This window comes from Cetorhinus maximus, chromosome 2, assembly GCF_964194155.1.
Source record: "Cetorhinus maximus chromosome 2, sCetMax3.hap1.1, whole genome shotgun sequence".
NCBI classification, from domain to species: Eukaryota; Metazoa; Chordata; class Chondrichthyes; order Lamniformes; family Cetorhinidae; genus Cetorhinus; species Cetorhinus maximus.
In genome coordinates this window covers 185,826,530-185,846,105 of record NC_135880.1, presented here as the reverse complement: position 1 = coordinate 185,846,105, position 19,576 = coordinate 185,826,530, and the positions used below count along the sequence as shown (strand labels likewise).

At 44.9% G+C, this 19,576-nt stretch overlaps 1 protein-coding gene across 1 annotated transcript in view; it reads left to right on the top strand.

Moving 5' to 3' along the window:
- Window positions 1–10,147, top strand: part of LOC144690856 (pannexin-3-like) — a 43,306-nt gene extending 33,159 nt beyond the window's left edge. The window contains exons 4-5 of the mRNA XM_078558707.1: window positions 5,668–6,356; window positions 8,149–10,147. Coding sequence (XP_078414833.1) covers window positions 5,668–6,356; window positions 8,149–8,216 — 757 coding nt within the window. The 3' untranslated portion in view covers window positions 8,217–10,147. The remainder of the gene's footprint in view (window positions 1–5,667; window positions 6,357–8,148) is intronic.
- The last annotated feature ends 9,429 nt before the right edge of the window (window positions 10,148–19,576 follow it).

The window sequence follows — 19,576 nt, the reverse complement described above, 5'->3', positions numbered from 1 at the left end:
AAACAAGAGAGATAAGAGAGGGGGTTGCTGAGGGCAGTTTGGTTGATGTTGTTTATATGTACTTTGAAAAGATGTTAAAGTACTACGTTAGGAAAACTTGTTAGGAAAATTAGAAGACTTGTTAGGAAAATCATTGTCTATAGGATTAAAGGGATTGTGGCAGTGTGGCTATGGAATTGACTCAGGTTCAGAGTGTAGTGATGAACAGCTATTTTCCAGGCTGGCAGAGGGTGTACAGTGGTCCCCCCAGAGGCTGGTATAACGACCACTGCTCTTTTTATATATGAATTAATTAATATATTAATGGATTTGGGTGCAGGGGCATAACTTCAAAGTTTGCAGATGACACGAAGCTTTGTAACAAACAGTGAAGATGATATTAACAGACATCGGGACATATACTGGGAAATAGGCAGACACATGGCAGAAGAAATTTCATACAGAGAAATGTGAAATGATTCATTTTGTTAGAAAAAATGTCAAGAGGAAATATAAAAGGCTGAAGGGTGACTTAGAGGTATTTAAAATTGTGAAATATTTTGCTACAGTGGATAGAAAAAGAATGTTTCCTCCTGTGGGGCAGAGCATAACTAGAGTCCATCAATATAAGATAGTCACAAAGAAATCCAACGGGGAATTCAGGAAAAACCTCTTTACCCAAAGAGTAGTGAGAATGTGGAACTCACTACCACAGGGAGTGGTTGAAGTGAATGGCACAGATGCATTTAAGGGGAAGCCAGGCAAGCATATGGGGGGTTACAGTGATAGATTTAGTTGAGGAAAAATAGGAGGAGGTTTGGACTGGGTGGACCAAATGGCCAGTTTCTGCACAGCCTATCCTACGTAAACTAAATAGTACAATTTTAAATTGAGTAAAGGGACATAGAGACCAGTGGGACTAATTGTTAGCTAGTTCAGAGGGGCAGCACAGGTACATTGAATGGTATCCTTCTGCACTGAATGATTCTGTGATTCTAATCTCCGAAGCTTCAAGATCTGTGGAGTCAGGTCATTGAAATATTTCTGGCACGAGATCCAGGACCTCATGATGACACACAACAAAAGCAAACTACTGTGGATGCTTGAAAGCTAAAATAAAAACAAAAAATGCTGGAAATACTCAATGGAAATGTGTGTTGTGTGGCACTACCACCATTCTAAATGGGATGGACTTTGAACGGACCTAGTAACTTAAAACTGGGCATCCATGAGGCGCTGTGTGCCATCCAGCAGCAGCAGAATTGTATTCAACCACAATCTGTAACCTCACAGCCTGGCATATTACCTACTTTACTGGTGCACTGGGTTGTCATTACCCATGTTGTGTACTGCTTAGACATCACTAAGCAGTCTTGTAGAAGTTACCAAGAAGTCTTTAACATTACTGAGCTAGGTACATATTTACAGTAGAGTGTGCAGGTATGGAGAGGACTCATTTGCATGTCTCTACATGTTACTACCTAGCTCTAGGCTGCTGACGTAAGCTCTAGGTCAGGTGCCATCTTACATCACCAGCGGGCGGAACTGTACTCAGCTCCAGGTTAACCCCGAATGTATTGGATCCTTCTACTACATCGACCATTACCATCAAGCCGGGGAATCAACCCTGGTTCAGTGAGAAGTGCAGGAGGGTATGTCAGGAGCTGCACCAGGCATATCTAAAACTTGAGGTATCAATCTGGTGAAACTGCAACACAGGACTACTTGCATGCCAAACAGTGGAAGCAGCAAGCGATAGACAGAGTTAAGTAATCGCACAACAAACGGATAAGATCTAAACTCTGCAGTCCTGCCACATCCAGTCAGGAACTGTGGTGGACAATTACGTAACTAACGGGAGGAGCAGGAGGCTCCATGAATATTCTCATTCTCAATAATGGGGGAGCCCAGCACATCAGTGCAAAAATCGAGGCTGACGCAATGCAACCATTTTCAGCCAGAAGTGCCGAATGGATGATCCATCTTGGCCTCCTCCTAAGGGCCCCAGCATCACAGGTGCTAGTCTTCAACCAATTCGATTAACTCCATGTCATATTGAGAAACAGCTGAAGGCACTGGATACTGTAAAGTCTATGAGCCCTGACGACATTCCGGCAATAGTACTGAAGACTTGTGCTCCTGAACTAGCCAAGCTGTTCCAGTACAGCTACAGGCATCTACCTGGCAATGTGGAAAATTGCCCAGGTACGTCCTGTCCTATCTACAAAAAGCAGGTCAAATCCAACCTGGTCAATTACTGTCCTATCAGTCTATTCTTGATCACCAGTAAAGTGATGTAAGGTGTCACCGACAGCGCGTTCAAGTGGCATTTACTCAGCAATAACCTCAATAATGCTCAATTTGGGTTCCGCCAGGGCCACTCAGCTCCTGACTTCATTACAGCCTTGGTCATGGACAAAAGAGCTGAACTCAAGAGGAGAGGTGAGGTGAGAGTGATTGCCCTTGACACCAAGGAAGCATTTGACCAAATGTGCCATCAAGGAGCCCTAGCAAAAATGAAGTCAATGGCAATCAGTGAGAAAATTGTCCACTGGTTAGAATCATACCTAGCACAAAGGAAGATGGTTGTGGCTGTTGAAGGTCAATCATCTCAGTCCTGGGACATCGCTGCAGGAGTTCCTCAGGGTAGTGTCCTAGGCCAAACCGTCTTCAGCTGCTTCATCAATGACCTCCTCACCATCATAAGGTCAGAAGGGAGGGTGTCCGCTGATGATTGCGCAATGTTCAGCACCATTCGAGACTCCTCAGGTACTGAAGCATTCTGTGTCCATATGCAGCAAGACCTGGACAATATCCTGGCTTAGGCTGATGAGTGGCAAACAACATTCACAACACAATGACCATCTCCAACAAAAGAGAATCTAACCATCTCCCCTTGACATTCTAAATACCCAACTTTCAACATTCTGAGGGTTACCATTGACCAGAAACTGAACGGACCAGCCATATAAATACTGTGGCTACAAGAGCAAGTCAGAGGCTAGGAATCCTGCGGAGAGTACCTCATCTCCTGATTCCCCAAAGCCTGTCCACCATCTGCAAGGCACAAGTTAGAAGTGTGATGGAATTCTCTCCACTTGCCTGAATGAGTGCAGCTTCTGCAACACTCAGGAAGCTTTTTACAACGCAGCCACTTGATTGGCACCCCATCCACCACCTTAAATACTCACTCCCTCCCTCTGATGCACAGTTGCAGCAGTGTGTACTGTCTACAAAATGCACTGTAGCAATTCTCAGCACTTTCCAAACCAGTGTCCTCTATCATCTAGAAGGACAAGAGCAGCAGATGCATGAGAACACACCATTCTGACTTGGAACTATATTGTTCTTTTACTGTCGCTGGATCAAAATCCTGCAATTCCCTTCCTAACAGCACTATGGGTGTAATAAATCCTGGCCTAACCAGCAATGCCCACACCCCTCGAACGAAGTAATAAAAAACTCAGTAGGTCAGGCAGCATCTGTGGGGAGAAACACAGTTAATGGTCCAGATCTTATGGTTACCGGATCATCAGAGACCAGACGTTCTCCCCCAAGATGTGCTTCTGGACCCGGCGGAAGTCCCAACACAAGGACTTTGTGGAAATTGCCCGGAAAGTTTCAATTCCTGATAGGCAATTCCACTGCTCCTTGGGACCCTCCGGAAAAGTCTCCAACTCTGAATTAGAGTCAGAAACTGCGGACGGTTCCAGCTTACTTACCTGGATAGTTACCCAGGAAATGTTAGACAGAAAATTCCTAGTCTAACCCTTGGGTAACTACATAACTGACCCCCTAACCACTCATACTGACCCTCAACTCAACCTGACTAGCACCCACTATCCGACTCCCTTCTGACCCCCTGACCACTCCCGACCTGACTAGTCCGCCACAACCTGACTGCCTCCTGACCCCCAACCTTCCGAACCAAGCTGACTAGGCCCGCCACGTGACTCCCTGCTGATCCTCCGACTCCCCTCTCCCACCACCACGATCCTGGCTTAACGAGCCCTCCTGTCTAGACCTGGCTATTCCCTGACTCAGCCTACCCCCTTTAGCCATCTCTACCCTATCCACCTACCACCGAATCACAGAGTGTAGAAGAGATCCTTTGGCCCATCGAGTCTGCACCGACATGTGAGAAACACCTGACCTACCTACCTAATCTCATTTACCAGCACTTGGCCCATAGCCTTGAATGTTATGACGTGCCAAGTGCTCATCCAGGTACTTTTTAAAGGATGTGAGGCAACCCACCTCCACCACCCTCCTAGGCAGTGCATTCCAGACCGTCACCATCCTCTGGGTAAAAAAGTTTTTCCTCACATCCCCCCTAAATCTCCTGCCCCTCACCTTGAACTTATGTCCCCTTGTGACTGACCCTTCAACTAAGGGGAACAGCTGCTCCCTATCCACGCCTCTCATAATCTTGTATACCTCGATCAGGTCGCCCCCTCAGTCTTATCTGCTCCAACGAAAACAACCCAGGTTTATCCAACCTCTCTTCATAACTTAAATGTTTCATCCCAGGCAACATCCTGGTGAATCTCCTCTGCACCCCCTCCAGTGCAATCACATATTTCCTACAATGTGGTGACCAGAACTGCACACAGTACTCCAGCTGTGGCCTCACCAAGGTTCTACACAACTCCAACATGACCTCCCTACTTTTGTAATCTATGCCTCGATTGATAAAGGCAAGTGTCCCATATGCCTTTTTCACCACCCCACTAACATGCCTCTCCACCTTCAGAGATCTATGGACACACAGGCCGACGTCCCTCTGTTCCTCAGATCTTCCCGAACTAGCTGCCACCCTACCCACTTACTTTACCCACCTACCCACTTATACACCTACACACTCACCCATTCACTCACACTCATTCACTAGTGCACTGAGAAGCTTGGGGACCTTTAAACACTTACCAGAATGCAGCCACTAGTCCTGTACAAAGGGGATGTGGCTTCTGCGCAGATTCTCTTCACTGCTCTTTCCATGGATTTTTGCGCTGAGTGAGTTATTCTGTATCATAGATTTGAAGTTGGAGCCTTTTCCTTTATGCAGGTAAGTGAGTAGTTTTCTGTCAGACGCAGGGGTTCCAACTTTGACCTGAAGTTTGGGTTATTGTTTCAGATTGATGACCCTTCATCAGACCCTTCATGGTGATAGTACCTTTTGTGCCACATCCAGCCACACCTGTTTTTTTGCTGGTAACAGTTTCTTTTCCCCAGTGATGGGAAAACAATTACTCAGACCACCCTCTGAGTAATTGTTGCACCCAAGCAGAACATCCAAGGATAACTCATTGAACCAGAGTGCAGCATTTGCCTTTTTCCCCACTGACATAGCAATAACTTTTCTCCTTCAAGCAGCATTGTTATAATCTTTAAACCTCCTCCTCCATTTCATCTGAGAGAACTGGGCCATAAAATAGTCTAAGTGGGATTACATCAGGCGGGTCCATGAAACATACACTAATATACAGCAGAAACTCCAAACCTGGCAGTAAAATGATAATCAGGCCTTCGTGTCAAAATCAAACATTCCCCTTGTTATGTCTTTGTTACAAACAATCAACTCTCCATTAATGCAAGAGTCTTTCTGTGCTGTAGCATTTGTGCAACTGGGAACATATCGGTTGTTTCATATGAATAGTCACTTTCTTTGTGTTTGTTTTTTGTTGAAAGGGCTCGAAGGGAAAAGTTATTTGAATTCCCGCTCCTACAACGTTACCTGGCCTGCAAGAGTCACTCTTATTATTATGTCTGCATGTACTACATGAGGCAGCTGCTGCTCCTGGTGTTCATTGCTTTCGCCTGCCTCTACCTCGTCTATTGCCATTTTCCAGCATTTTTCCATGATGAGTTCAGCTGTTCCATTAAATCTGGACTCCTGGCCAATGACCCTGACATCCCAGCTGTGATTCAGTGTAAGCTGACCTCAATAACTATATTCAAGATGATTAGTGTGGTTAACGGTGCTGTTTACCTCCTCTTAGCCCCCTTGATTGCTTACACTCTGCTGCAGCTCTGTTATTGGGATAAACAATTTCTGGCTGTATATGAGATGCTCCCTGCATTTGACCTGGTCAGCAAGAAGATGCTGGGCTGTGCCCTGAATGACCTCAACGTAATTCTCCATTTCCTTCGTGCAAATATCAATCAGCTGGAGTCATTCAATCGGCTGGCAGTCCTGTGCATTGTGAAGGATGTAAGTTCAGGAGGAAAAGGCTATACTCTAGTGGATATGATGATGCTGCTTGTAGGATTGGAAAACTACACAAACGAAGGTGGGAGCTGTATCACTGCAAGAGAGAATGGGGCAATTGGGCTGCATCATCGGGGATACTTGGGCCCTCAACGAGAAGGGCAGGAGGGTAAGTGACATGCAGCAATAAAATTATTTGCAATTTGACACTTAATCCTTAAATGCATAACATAGCAGCAACAAATCAGGTAATAGCAACGGGGGTTTTCTTTTAATTAACTCGGGGATGTGGAAGTGACTGGCAAGGCCAGCATTTATTACCTGACCCTAATTGTCCTTAAGATGGTTATGAGCTGCCTTCTTGAACCACTGCAGTCTATGTGGTGTCAGTATTCCCACAGTGTTTTAAGGTAGGATTTTGACCCAGTGACGATGAAAGAATGGCAGTAAAGTTCCAAGTCAAGATGTGGGGAACTTGCAGGTGCTGAATTTCTCATCTACGTGCTGCCCTTATCCTCTTAGGTGATAGAGGTCACAGGTTTGGAAGATGCTGTCAAAGAAGCCTTCCCAAGTTCCTGCAGCATACCCTGTAGTGGTACACTGCTGCTGGGGTGCAGTGATGCTAGAGAAAATGAATGTTTAATGAAAAGGTTTAAGCTAACAAACTGTTCCAAAGTGCCACATGGTCAGCATTCCAGCTGTCCTTCAGTCTTTATCCTCTCACATTGTTTCTATTGGACAGGATCAGTTTCTGGGGATATTCATTCTCTATCCTTCCAGGGTCCCCCTTACTCTGCACACTTTCGGTCACACCAACCCCATTCTGATCCTGCACTGAGGTCTGATGAGGCCTGGAGCAAACTGTCCAGATGCTCCTATATGTCAGATTGCCTCCAACTTGCAATCCAGCTCAATGTATGTGAGCCAGATAGATTCAAGATGGAGACAGCTACAGTAGAAACATTCATTCAGAACAGTCTCACTATCATCAAACTGTTATTAGCTTTAAGGCTATTTAACCACTGAAAATAAAACACTAACCACTAAAAGCATTGAACAACAAAATAACTATTTACACTAATCACCAAAAACCCTAACCAATAAACTAAATATGTATCTGTAACTTATCCACTCCACACCCTATGCTGACGATGACAGCAGTTTTTGAGTTTTGTCCTGTCTGGGGTCTACCTCTCTACTCCCAAAAGGTCTTTTTGTCAGCCCTCACACGCTGTTTAGATCTGCCTGATCTAACTGCACTCTGACAGCTGATCTAACTTCCTCATTCTTCGGTAGATAGAACAAGAACATCAAAGCTGGAAATCTGAAATGAAAAGCAGAAGACTGTAAGAATGTACTGCCCGGACCGACAGTATCTCTTAAATTGAAAAAGATTTTGGAGTAACCTCTTCATTGCATCTAATAAATGTGCATCAGATTTTGGGAAGTGTAACATGATTGTAAAGGCTGGATTCTATATTGATACAGTGTCTGATCAAGTCCTAAGGAAACTTCAAAATGTTTTACAACCAATGATTTAGTTTTGAAGAGCAGTCAGTTGTTTCACACGCATGTCCTGCAGTTAATTTGCATATAGCATGATCCTCAAAACAGATGAGACAAACATCCAGTTAACATGTTTCTGACAGCAATGATTGAGAGATGATTTTCCCTAAGTGATGAGATCATCTTGCTGCTGCTCCTCCAATAATGCCCTGGGGTCTATAATGCACCTGGGAGGGCAGACCACACTCTTAACGTCTCATTAAAAGTTCAGCTCCTCCAGCAATGCAGCATACCCTCGGAGCTGCACTGCAATATCAACATAGATTATGGGCTCAACAGTCTAGAGAGGGATTAAAACCCACAGCGGAGAAAGCGATTAACTGAAATGAACAGGAAAATCTTAAAATTATTTATAGAATGTACATTCATAAGCCATCTTTCTGATTATAATCCAGGTCGGTTTCAAACAAGGGAGGCTACAGATTGGACCTGCACAAACCCCCAGAGCTCCTCAAGTTGCTGAGACCACAACAACAGCAACAACTGCATCAACTGGACTCTGCAATTTACCACATTAGGCCTCAGAAATGTATTTGTAATAAAGCTATTATAGCCTACTCAGAATATGTGCTCAAAAGATTATTATTGTAAATATTATACAGGGTGGGCTCTACATATTACCTGTTCTTATGAAAAAAGATTTTATTCTGTTCTTATGGGGTGAGATGTATCTATTTCCTACCTTATGAAGTGGAATGTGTATTATCTGTTTAGAGGTGGGTTGTGTATAGTTCCTGTACTATACAGCATTATATGTATATGCCCTATACCACCGAGCAGGACATGTATATTACCTGCACCATGAGGTAGTCATACCATGGGGAGGGCTGTGAATATTGGACCATGGGGTAGGAAATGTACACTACCTGTTGCAGGAGGACAACATATTCCCTGTACCATGCAGGAGGCTGCATGTATTAACTGTACCATAGTTTGGGACTTATATTATCTGCACAATGGGGTGGGGTGTTAATGTTACCTGTACCACAGTGTTATGATCCCAGCTGATGTTACCACTGGGCAGCCTGATCCCAGAGTGGAACCCAGCTTGATAGATCCTAACTTTTAATTTGTTTGTTTAGATACGTGGCGAGTGGCTACTGAACTACTTTCACAGGAGTCAGCTAATGAACTTTTAACAAAATAAAACATTTATTTAACAAGAAAGATGAACTATATTACAATACTCCTTCACCCATAACTATGCCTTTACAGGTATATACAGATTTGTAAGGATAACACAAGCTGCAAAAGCTACCTTATACTATAATGTTCACAGTAAGTATACAGTCCATGTCAACCGATAGGCAACCTGTGGTCAGACACACCACACTCTGAAACTAAGTGACAGATGCCACCCCAGACAGATGCTATGGATCTCTCCTCAACTACCCCCAGACGCTTGGCACACCATGAGCCAACCAGTCTCACTGCACTCTGTCTTTCATGAAAGGGTTTCTAATCTCCACTCTCCAAGAACTCGCCTTGAAATCTTCTCCCAAACTCTCAGATGCCCTTTTCCCATTAAGCTTGGAGCCTGTCTCTGCTCCTCACTCTTAGCTCCACTTAACAGGACCTTTTCCAGGTCCCTGTCCTTCCTTTATCTAGAAAGTCTTCTTGGGACTTTCTCCTGCTCCACTCCCCTAGATTTGAGGGCTTCCTTCTTTAGCTTGGAATCTGCTATTTGTCCCTTCTGCTCTAGTCTCTTTCTGGCAACTACTTTCAATCAACTTTAGCTTGGGTTGGCTATCTGTCCTTTCTAGGTTACTTCTGCTAGGCAGCTATCTTCAAACTAAAGTCAAAACTGCTGTTTCTTTTTTTTTTGCTGTGTGTGTGCATGTGTGGGTGGGTGGGGCTTGCCTCTCTGGACCACTGTTGCTAGGCAACAGCACCATTTTTACCCGTCTTGTGTTTGATTTAACTTCTGAGAGTCCTAAAACTCATTAGAAATGCAGGCACCTTTTAAAGTGAAACTGAAACTCAACTTGACCTTTTCTTAACACACAAAAAAAAAGTACAAATCAAACTTAAATGTTAAAGCTAAAACTCATTCCTAAAACCCACAAATACAAATATAACTTACTTAAACCATCTCTATTTCCTAATAACAGGATACGATTGGTATATGCCCTGTACCATTTGCTGGAATGTATATATAACCTAGGGGGATTGGTTAGATCAGTTAGCTCGACAGCTAGCGGGTGATTCAGAATAATGCTAACAGCATGGAGTTTGATCCCCATTCTGGCTGAGACAGACTTGAGGTCTGCCTCCTCGCCCTGCCCAGCAGTAAAATCACAGCATAAGCTGTGGCTAGTGACCCCTGAATAATCGAGGGTGCTAGCTGGAGAAGATATAAAACCTGCAGCAAAGGGAAAGGATTTGTATATTTTCTATGGCGATGGGTTGTATATTTTCTATGGCGATGGGATGTATATTACTAAGGGTGGGGCTTATCTCTGCCATGGAGTATCTATTACAAAGAGCACCATGGGAGACGCCTGAGATTTAAACAAAATGGCAGCAGCATATTTAACAGAGTGTATAAAACAAACTACCAAGGAACCTGAAAAAGCGACCTCGCAGTAAGTGTGGAGGAGGCTGTCAGATCAAAAAGTGTGTGGTGGAGCTAATTACCATAGAAATTTAAATTAACTTTAAGAATTTGGGCAGAATTTAACTGGTTGCATGGAGGTAGGAATCGGGAGTTAACGTTAACTCTTTCTTTGCAGAGAAAGTTAACATTTCAGGTCAATGTTCTGTTTCATTTATTCTGATGAAAAGTCATCAACCTGAAAAGTTAACTCTGTTTTCCTTCCTGCAGATGCTGTTTCTCTTCCCAAAGATGCTACCAGATCTGCTGAATATTCCCAGCTCTTTCTGTTTTTCTTTTAGATTTCCAGTACCTGCAGTATTTGGCTTTTTAAGAGGACAAATTGGTGAAGTGGGAAGGCATATGGCAGATGACATTCAATGCAGTGAAGTATGAAGCAATAATTTTGGTCGGAAAAATTAGGAGAAGCGATATAAGCTAAACAGTACCATTTAAAAGAGATGTAAGAAACGGGGGTAGGGGTCTTCATACATAAATCTCAAAGCTGGTAGAACCAATTGAGAAAATATTGACACTCTTGGATTCACTAATAGAGAATTAGAGTACAAAAGCAAGGAAATTGTGCTAAACCTTTACAAATCATTAGAGTAGATATTCAATTCCTAGCTCACCTAGCCTGGGCCTGTGTCGGCCAGCTCTCCAACATGTTCCCGCCGCTGACCAATTTTACTGGTTGTGGGCAAAGGTTGGATCAGTGGTTGACAAATTGGCAGTGGGCAGATAATTAAGGTTAAACAGCCAATGTTAAGTATTATCCTACCTTATTCCAATTTTACCAATGGTGTACAGAGTGCACAGAGGCTCAGAGACTCGCCTACTCAAAGGAGGCAGAATGTCAGCAGCAGTTGAGTTGTGGAGAGAACTCGCAGCCTTACTGTGAAGTTAACCGCCTTGAAGAAGCAACACCATCAAGTTTAAGGTACTGCAGAGGGTAGGACCAAAGTGAAGTGCAGTTAGTGGAAAGGTGTCTCCCAGGTTCACAATTGCAACTGGAGGCAGGACAAGGTTCTTGAGAGACGCATCACAGTGGACCCTTCATCTGACTATGGGGTCAACGCTTTCAGGCGTTGAATCTCCCAATGAGGAAGTGGTGCAGCGATTGGGCCACACGCACATGGAGCAACTGTACAATAGCCAGGGAAGCTCCGTGGGTTAGAAAGCCATTGGACATGGATGAGGAGGAAGCATGGGAACAAGAGGGCAGCCACACAGGCACTGAAGGCGCTACCCAGCTCAAAGGGTGTGCCGACAGAGGCGTAGCTTCCTGAGATGTCAAAACACCAATGCCTACGCAGACTGCATCTGTAGGTGGTGGCAGAGCTGTGTGGTATGGAGCAAGAGTTGATGCCAATGGGAAATGGCAAACATCCAATGCCTGTAGCTTTAAAGGCAACATTTTCACTGGGTATTTTTGCCTGTGGTTTGTCCCAGGGATTGTCAAAGATCTAAGTGACATCTCTGAGACAGCAGCCAATCTCTGCATAAAGGAGGTCATAAATGAAATGTACCATTGGGCTGACCAATATATCAACTTCACAACCAATCAGACCAGTCAGGACTTTGGGGCCATGACTGGATTTCTCCAGCCGCAGGGGGACATTGACTGTACTCATGGCCTCCAAGGCTCCCTCACAGTAGCCAGGCATCTTTGTGAACGGGAAGGGCTTCCACTCCCTCAATGTTCAAGCTGTCTGTGACCAACCGATGGGGGATCATGCAGTTGTGTGGGAGGTTTCCATAAAACTGCTGCAACTCCAACATTCTTCGACACTCCCAGTTACATCAGCTATTCAGGCCACTCGAATACCTTCATGGTTGGATCCTGGGGGACAGGAGGCATCCATTGAAGTCATGGCTTCTGACCCCAGTACGCAATCCCATACACAAGCAGAGGATACGTACAACCACTGCCACAGGGCTACAAGGGCCACCATTGAGATGAAGTTTAGGTGCCTCAATGGATCTAGGGGAGCCCTGTAAATACATACACTCAAAGGCATCCCAGCCTCATGGTCATCTGCTTTACATGCTCAACCTGCCGCTCCAGAGGGGAGCAGTGCTGGAGCCAGAGGAAGACCCTGAGTGAGCCACTTCCTCAGAGGAGAAGGATCAGCATGAGGCAGCTCAATAGGTGCAAGTCCATGAAGGTGGTGTCGGGGGGCCCAGCTCACTGGACAGTGACATGCGTGGCAGGGAGATACATGACTCTCTGATCAACAGATGTCTCACATCAGGACAAGTGCAAGGGGCCACCGAACCAAGGAGTTCTCTCTCAGAGGCAACCTTGCTGACCTTCATAAGAGGCCATTAGCATTTTTCCATACCCGGCAGCACTATATGCCAAGGCCTTCTGTCAATACAGGTACTCATGAAGCCTTCACTTTTATACATCATCCATCTATCTGACTCCACATCTGGTCACTGTCAACAGCTGTATAAAAATAAATACAGGAGTCGCCATACATTGAATGTCAAGACCTTTAACTTTTAAGGTTTATGCAGTTTACAAATTATCATCCAGTGAAACTCCAAGTGCTAGTCCATGCATTCACACTCGCTTACACCCACTTCTACAAGGTACCCTATGCCTGGAGTTTATGTGGGGAAGAATGCTGCCTTTCTTACTTCAGTGCATTAGATGGTTGTGGCGTGCATCCTCTGAGTTCCTGAGCCCTGTTCGAGCCTGGAACATATGGGGCTGCCTCAGTAATTAAATCCCGCATTTAGCACTGGTGTCATTGTCAGAGGGGTTGAGGATCTGCCTTCAGCAATCAAAGTGCCTGCAGAGGAACCCCCATTGCCTTCAGCCTGCCTCTCTTCTGCCCCATCAGCCCCACATGCACTCTTGTGATTGCCTAGAGTAGTTTAGCTCGCCCACCCATTGCTCCATGGACCTCATGGAAGAGGCTACATTATGGTGGTCTGTGTGTACCCCCTGCATCATCTTGGTGATATGCTCCATGTGTCTCTCCATGAGGATTGCCACACTTTCAATGGAAGACATCACGTGTTCACATGCCAGAGATCTGGTGTTACTCATGGCATAGCTGGACCCCTTGTTTGTGTATGGGTCTGTACTGCCTCTGGAAACTCCAACAGATGTTCACACACTTCACACTGCTACTAAAACATCTGCTGCTTTGCTGATGACACCTAAGGATCTCCTTCTGCTTGGGGTTGAGCATCACTGGGCCTCCCTCTGAAAGGAAGTGGCCAAAGCTGTCATTGTGTCCATTACCTCCTGAGCATCTGTGCAGTGCTATGTATCTGGACTGGTGGTCAGTGCTCTGGAATAAAGTGACAAAGTGTCTTGAGATGGTGTGGCCATCCTCTGTGCTCTCCAGTGTAGCAGCAGCTCTGGTTTGTTCCTCATCTGCTGCTGTACCTGCTGGAGAGATGTGATTTCAGAGAAACAGCTGTTCCTTTAACCAAGCCCTGGTGCCGCCCCTTGGTCAGGTGCTTCCAGTGGTGTGAAAGGACCGTACAGACAACACAGGCCACACTGTCTCGGGAATGTTGGGTGCAGTGATCGCTTTACTCATTCTCCACAGCTTCCACACCACTTTTGCCCTCAGTGTCAGGTGTTCCTACTGTGACCCATCCAATCTCCATGGTCTTTTCCCCTCATCAGATTCACCATGGCGCTGAAAGGCACTCCACCTAAAGTTTGTTGATGATCTCTGGCATTGTGAGCGTGCTTCTCCTACAAGTACAGACATATCCAATGTCACCTCTGTTTTGTGGCTCTTCTGTGGACGACACTCTGAGGCACTGTAAACGTGCAACATCATGTTGCACGGATGGCTATGCAGCCATCACAATGCAGCAATGAGCAAGGGGTTCGTGTTCGTGTGAACTGGGTGCCTCATTGTGGACGTTGGTATCTGGCGTTACCTCATACACCAATCTACCACCTGGCCTCATATTTCATGGGAGCCTTTTAATTTCTTCTGAGCTTCCAGTTTGCAATTCTAAAGTCCACTCACCTTTCTAGAATGCAGCAGGTCATTAAATCTCTTCCTGCACATGATCCAGGTTCTTGCAGCAGCCCCTGGTGTCTGTGGCTTCCAGCCATGCCTGTTTGGTGAGACTTGCTGGCCTCCTTCTCTCATCTGCTGGAAACAGAACATCTCTGCTTTCTCTACCTGCAAAAGCATCTTCGGAGAGGCATCACTGATTCATGGAGCGACACTTCCTTGTGCTGAAGTCAATCCTCCACCGCCTCTTTTGCTTTCTGTGAGTCTCTTCAACCTGCCTGACTGCTGCATATGCCTTCAAAATGACATCACTGTGCGAGCTGCCAGCACTATTACCTGCCCAGCACTTTTAATTGGCTGGAGTTGGCTCTTCATGGATAAATTGTGGTGGAAGTGCCGCCGCTTATACTTGCATGCTGCAGCCCCGCATATCCCCCTGAAGTAGGGCAATGTGCCCCACAAGTAAGATTCAGCCCTTGATTACTTGATCTTGTATAAATTAGTTTCTGGTAAATTTGCATAATGTAACAAATAGATGGATGGCAAGGGACCTCAGTCCTGTGAAATGCATATCCTGTTCCATGAGGGAATTCCAGAATGCCTCTCCTCTCCTGGACAACCAAAATCTCAAGCTCCAGCTTTTGGAGCTTGGGCAGCTACTGGCATCACTGTGGTGCATCTGAGGCTGAGAGCTACATGGATAGCACATTTCAGAAGATGGTCACCCGGCAGTTTAAGGGCATGCAGGTAGAGAGGGAATGGGCGACTGCCAGACAGATAAAGAGGACCAGGCACGTAGTGCAGGAATCCGCTAACTGCATCTTGTTCTCTAACCAGCATTCAAATACTGTTGAGGGCAACGATTCCTCTGGGGAGTGTAATGGAACCAGGTCCATGGCACAATGGGTAGCACAACTGTATGGGGTGGGTTGGGGGACAGGGAGGAGAGTGGGGGTGGTGGGGGGAAGAAGGGGAGATAGGGAATTCAATAGTTAGTGGTCACAGACATGATTCCAGGATGGTATGTTGCCTCCCTGGTGCCAAGGTCAAGGATGTCAGGAGTGGCTGCAGAACATTGGGCGGGGGGGGGGGGGAGTGAACAGCTATAGGCCATAGTCCAGATCAATACCAACAACACAGATATAAAGATGGATGAGGTCCTGCATCCCTTTAGTTAGCTAGGACCAAAACTGCACACAGTACTCCAGGTGTGGCCTCACCAATGCCCTAGTAATTGTAGTAAGACTGCTAAATTCATACTCCAATCACTTTGTTACAAAAGTTAACGTACCATTTGCCTAATTGCTTGCTGTACATTTTATGACATTAAAAATTCTATATAAATGCATGGTGCTGATGTTGATTTCATTAAAGTGTTTACCTTGATTAAATGATCTGCTAGGATAGATAGATAGTAAAAATTCCTCTGGTGGGAGAGTCGAGAACAAGGGTGCACATTACAATTAGAGCTAGGTCAAATAGTCGTTTGGTAGTACAGAACTTGAGTATTGCTGAAAAAAGAGACATGGCGAAACTTTTCGTCTTGCACTCATCAGACCACTCGCAAGAATACCAATATAAGGGGAAAACAACAATTTATGTTGTATGTGAAGAGAGTGCTGGTTGGTTGGCAAATGGTGTTTCCATGGAGAGTACACCACTGATAGTGACTGGCAGTTAACTGCCCAGCATTGTTTGAAATTTAAACCAGGCAGCTTGACCGTGATTGGTCAAGGCATTACCCTGAGGAATGAATCAGCGAATGGCTGTCACTTATTTTGCATGTACATACATTGTGCCTGTTTCAGCTCAACAAAATTGTCTTGAGGGGCTAAATGGCCTACTCCTGTCTCTATGCTCCTATAATGTAAAGCAGTGATGTTGTAACTGTTTAAAGATTTTATTCACAAACACACATTAGACTTAGAAATCTTCCTGCGAGGATATTTGTCCCAGTCTTGTTCAGGTTTAGACCGTCCGGCTTGTACAGGTCCCACCTTCCATAGAACTGGTCTCAAACCCATCTGGTTCACTAAGGTCCTTTTGGGAAGGAAATCTGCCATCCTTACCTGGTCTGGCCTACATGTGACTCCAGACCCACAGCAATGTGGTTGACTCTTAAAAATGCCCTCTGAACAAGGGTAATTAGGGACGGGCAAGAAATGCTTGTTTAGCAGCAACACCCACATCCCATGAATGAATAAAAAAAATGCCTCAGAAATCTGATGTCCTCCCTCCTACACCAGCTTTCCAGCCACGTGTTAATTCACTCAATTCTCCTATTTCTATACTCGCTTACACTTGGGATTTCAAGTAATCCTGAGACTACTGCTTTAGAGGTCCTACTTTTCAATCTCCTTCCAAGCTCCGTAAAGCCTGCTTTCAGGACCTCATCTCCTTTCCTACCTACATTGGTACCAACATGGAACACAACCTCTGGCTGATCACCCTCCCTCAGAAGAATGTCCTGCAGCACTCCGTGTCATCCTTGACCCTGGCACCAGGTAGGCAACATACCATCCTGGAGTCACGTCTATGACCACAGAAACATTTATCTGTTCCCTAACTAACAAATCCCTATTATTACTGCTCTTTCCCTCTTCTTTCTCCCCTCCTATAGAGCAGAGCTACCTGTGCCACAAACTTGGCTCTGACTGCACTCCTCCGAGGAACCAGTATCCAAAGCGGAAAACCAATCGGAGAGTGGGACCCCAGGGGATTCCTGCACTACCTGCCAAGCTTTCTTGGATTGCCTGGCGGTCACCAATTCCCTTTCTGCTCCAGGCTCCTAAGCTGCAGTGTGATCACCTCTCTGAACTAGCTATCCACGTAGCTCACAGCCTCGCGGATGCGCCAGTGACTCCAGCCGCCGCTCAATCTACAAAACCCAGAGCTCAAGGTCCTGCAACTGGTGACACTTCCTACACATGTGGTCATCTAGGACACTGGTAGCGTCCACAACTTCTCACATATTACAAGACACGCATTCCACATGACCGAGCTGTCCTGCCATAGCTTCAATTTACTTCCCTTGTGTTAACTTTATTTCACTTTGGTTTACTTATGCAACTTTATTTTACCTGGCCTCAAGTTTACTTTATTTCCCTATTGCTCGTGTTTCTTACTTAAATGTAAGTAACCCCTTCTTTTAAAAAGAATGTGCTTTTCTAATTCTCAGCAAATTCATGACAGTCCCTAACAGCAGTTTCTAATGAACCAATGAACTTATGATTCTCCAGTGATGTTAGGTGCTAGGTGCTGCCGACTGCCTGGCTCGGGGTCGTTCTCCTCTTTGTGCTGCTGACTGCTTGTCCCAAGGTCCTCCTCTTGCACTCTGCTTAACAGTCAACATTATGTTAAACCAGCTGTCATTTATATTTGACACTTAGACTGAGGTCATTAAAGTTCTACAAAGTATTCTTTTTCCTTACTCATTCTTAAATTGTGCCATCTTTGACAAGGCTGGCATTTATTGCCCACTCTTAATTGCCCTGATAAGGTGCTGGGGCCTTTGATACAAGGGAGGATCTTGCTAGGCTGCTTCAGAGATAAGAGTCAAGCACGTTGATGTGGAACTGAAATCACATAAAGGGTGGACTGGGTAAGGATGGCAGTTTTTTTTAAGCATATTCTTTCATGGGATGGGATGTAGGCGTCACTGTCAAGGCCAGCATTTGTTATCCATCCCTTGAGAAGTTGGTGATGAGCTGCTTCCTTGAACTGCTGCAGTCTGTCTGGTGCAGGTAATGCCCCAGTACTGCTGTTTTCTTCCCTAAAGGTTATTAGTGAACCAGCTAGGTTTTCTGACAATCCAACAGTTTCATGATTACTTAATTTGATAGCAACTAGCTTTAAAATTCACCACTGTTTTAAATTGAATTCAAATTCTCAACTGGGATGGTGGGATTTGAACACACATGCTCTGGATTACTAGTTCAGTAAGAAACTACTATGCTGTCATATATTTAAATTATAACAGGCAGAAATGTAATTGCAACTGAGATAAGTTAAATTGAGTTTTGCTTAAAGAACAGCACAACATAGTCTAGGGCCACTCTGAGGCTTAGTAAAGTTAGATTTGCAGTTCATGTTTAATATTAAATAAAAACATAAAATTCTGGAAAAACTCAGGAGGTCTGGCAGTTCTTTCTGTGGAGACAGAAACAGGGTTAATGTTTCAAGTCCGCATGACCCTTCTTTAGAGCTGAAGAGAGGTAGAAATGTGATGGGTTTTATGCTGTTGACGGTGGGGGGGTGGGGGGTGGGCAGTTGGCAGGTGGAGCAAAATCGAAGCTCGGGGATAGGTTGGAGGTCAAGAGAGATAAAATAACAAAGATGTCATGGACACAAGACAAAGGAAGATAGTTTAAAGGCTAAAGCAGGTGTTAATACTGGCATAAAGATCAGATAGCAGAATGTGTTAATAGCAGAACAGAGCTTTCTGAAAGAAAACCATGAGAACAAGATACAGACTGGCACTTGGGGAGGCATAGGGAGAGGGAGGGAGGGTGGAAAAGAATCAAAATGGAGGACAGAGTCTGAAGCTGTTGAACTCGACGTTAAATCCAGAAAGCTGTGAAGTGCCTAATCGGAAGATGAAGTGCTGTTCCTCCAGTTTGCGCTGGGCTTCACTGAATACTGTAGCAGGCCGAGGACAGAAATGTGAACATGAGAACAAGGTGGTGAATTTAAATATTTCTGGCTCGTTAACAGCATTCAGTATTTGCAGTGTTAAGTTGTTTCATTTCCTCCTGGTTGCTTCCCTTTTCTGAGTTGCCATTTGTACCATTATCTCCCTCCTTTACTATTCATTTTCTTCTCACTTCGGCTCACAAACGTGTTACTCTTCACTGCTGTACTACAGTCTAAGTCTCACATATTGCTTGAAGGGTTGAGATTAAATGTTGCAATACACTCTACAAGCTTTGCCTCTGTTGATTAAATGGAGAACCTTTTCTAAATTTACCTGATTTCACTTTGTTAATGCTGCACCTTACTGGCTTGAACAGACTGTACTCACTTTGTTCATTTAGCACTGGCATTGCCTTACTCTCATTGATTATTCATTTCTGCTTGCTGTGAGAAGGGAACACGGTATTGCTCCCATTCCTGGCTGAACTCGAGATCTGAAGCCCATTGGACTTGCTTAACTGCCTGAGGAAAGGACAAAGAATGAACATTTATATCTTAAATACACAAAGACAACTTTCTTTTCTTGGTTTAAACCTTAAT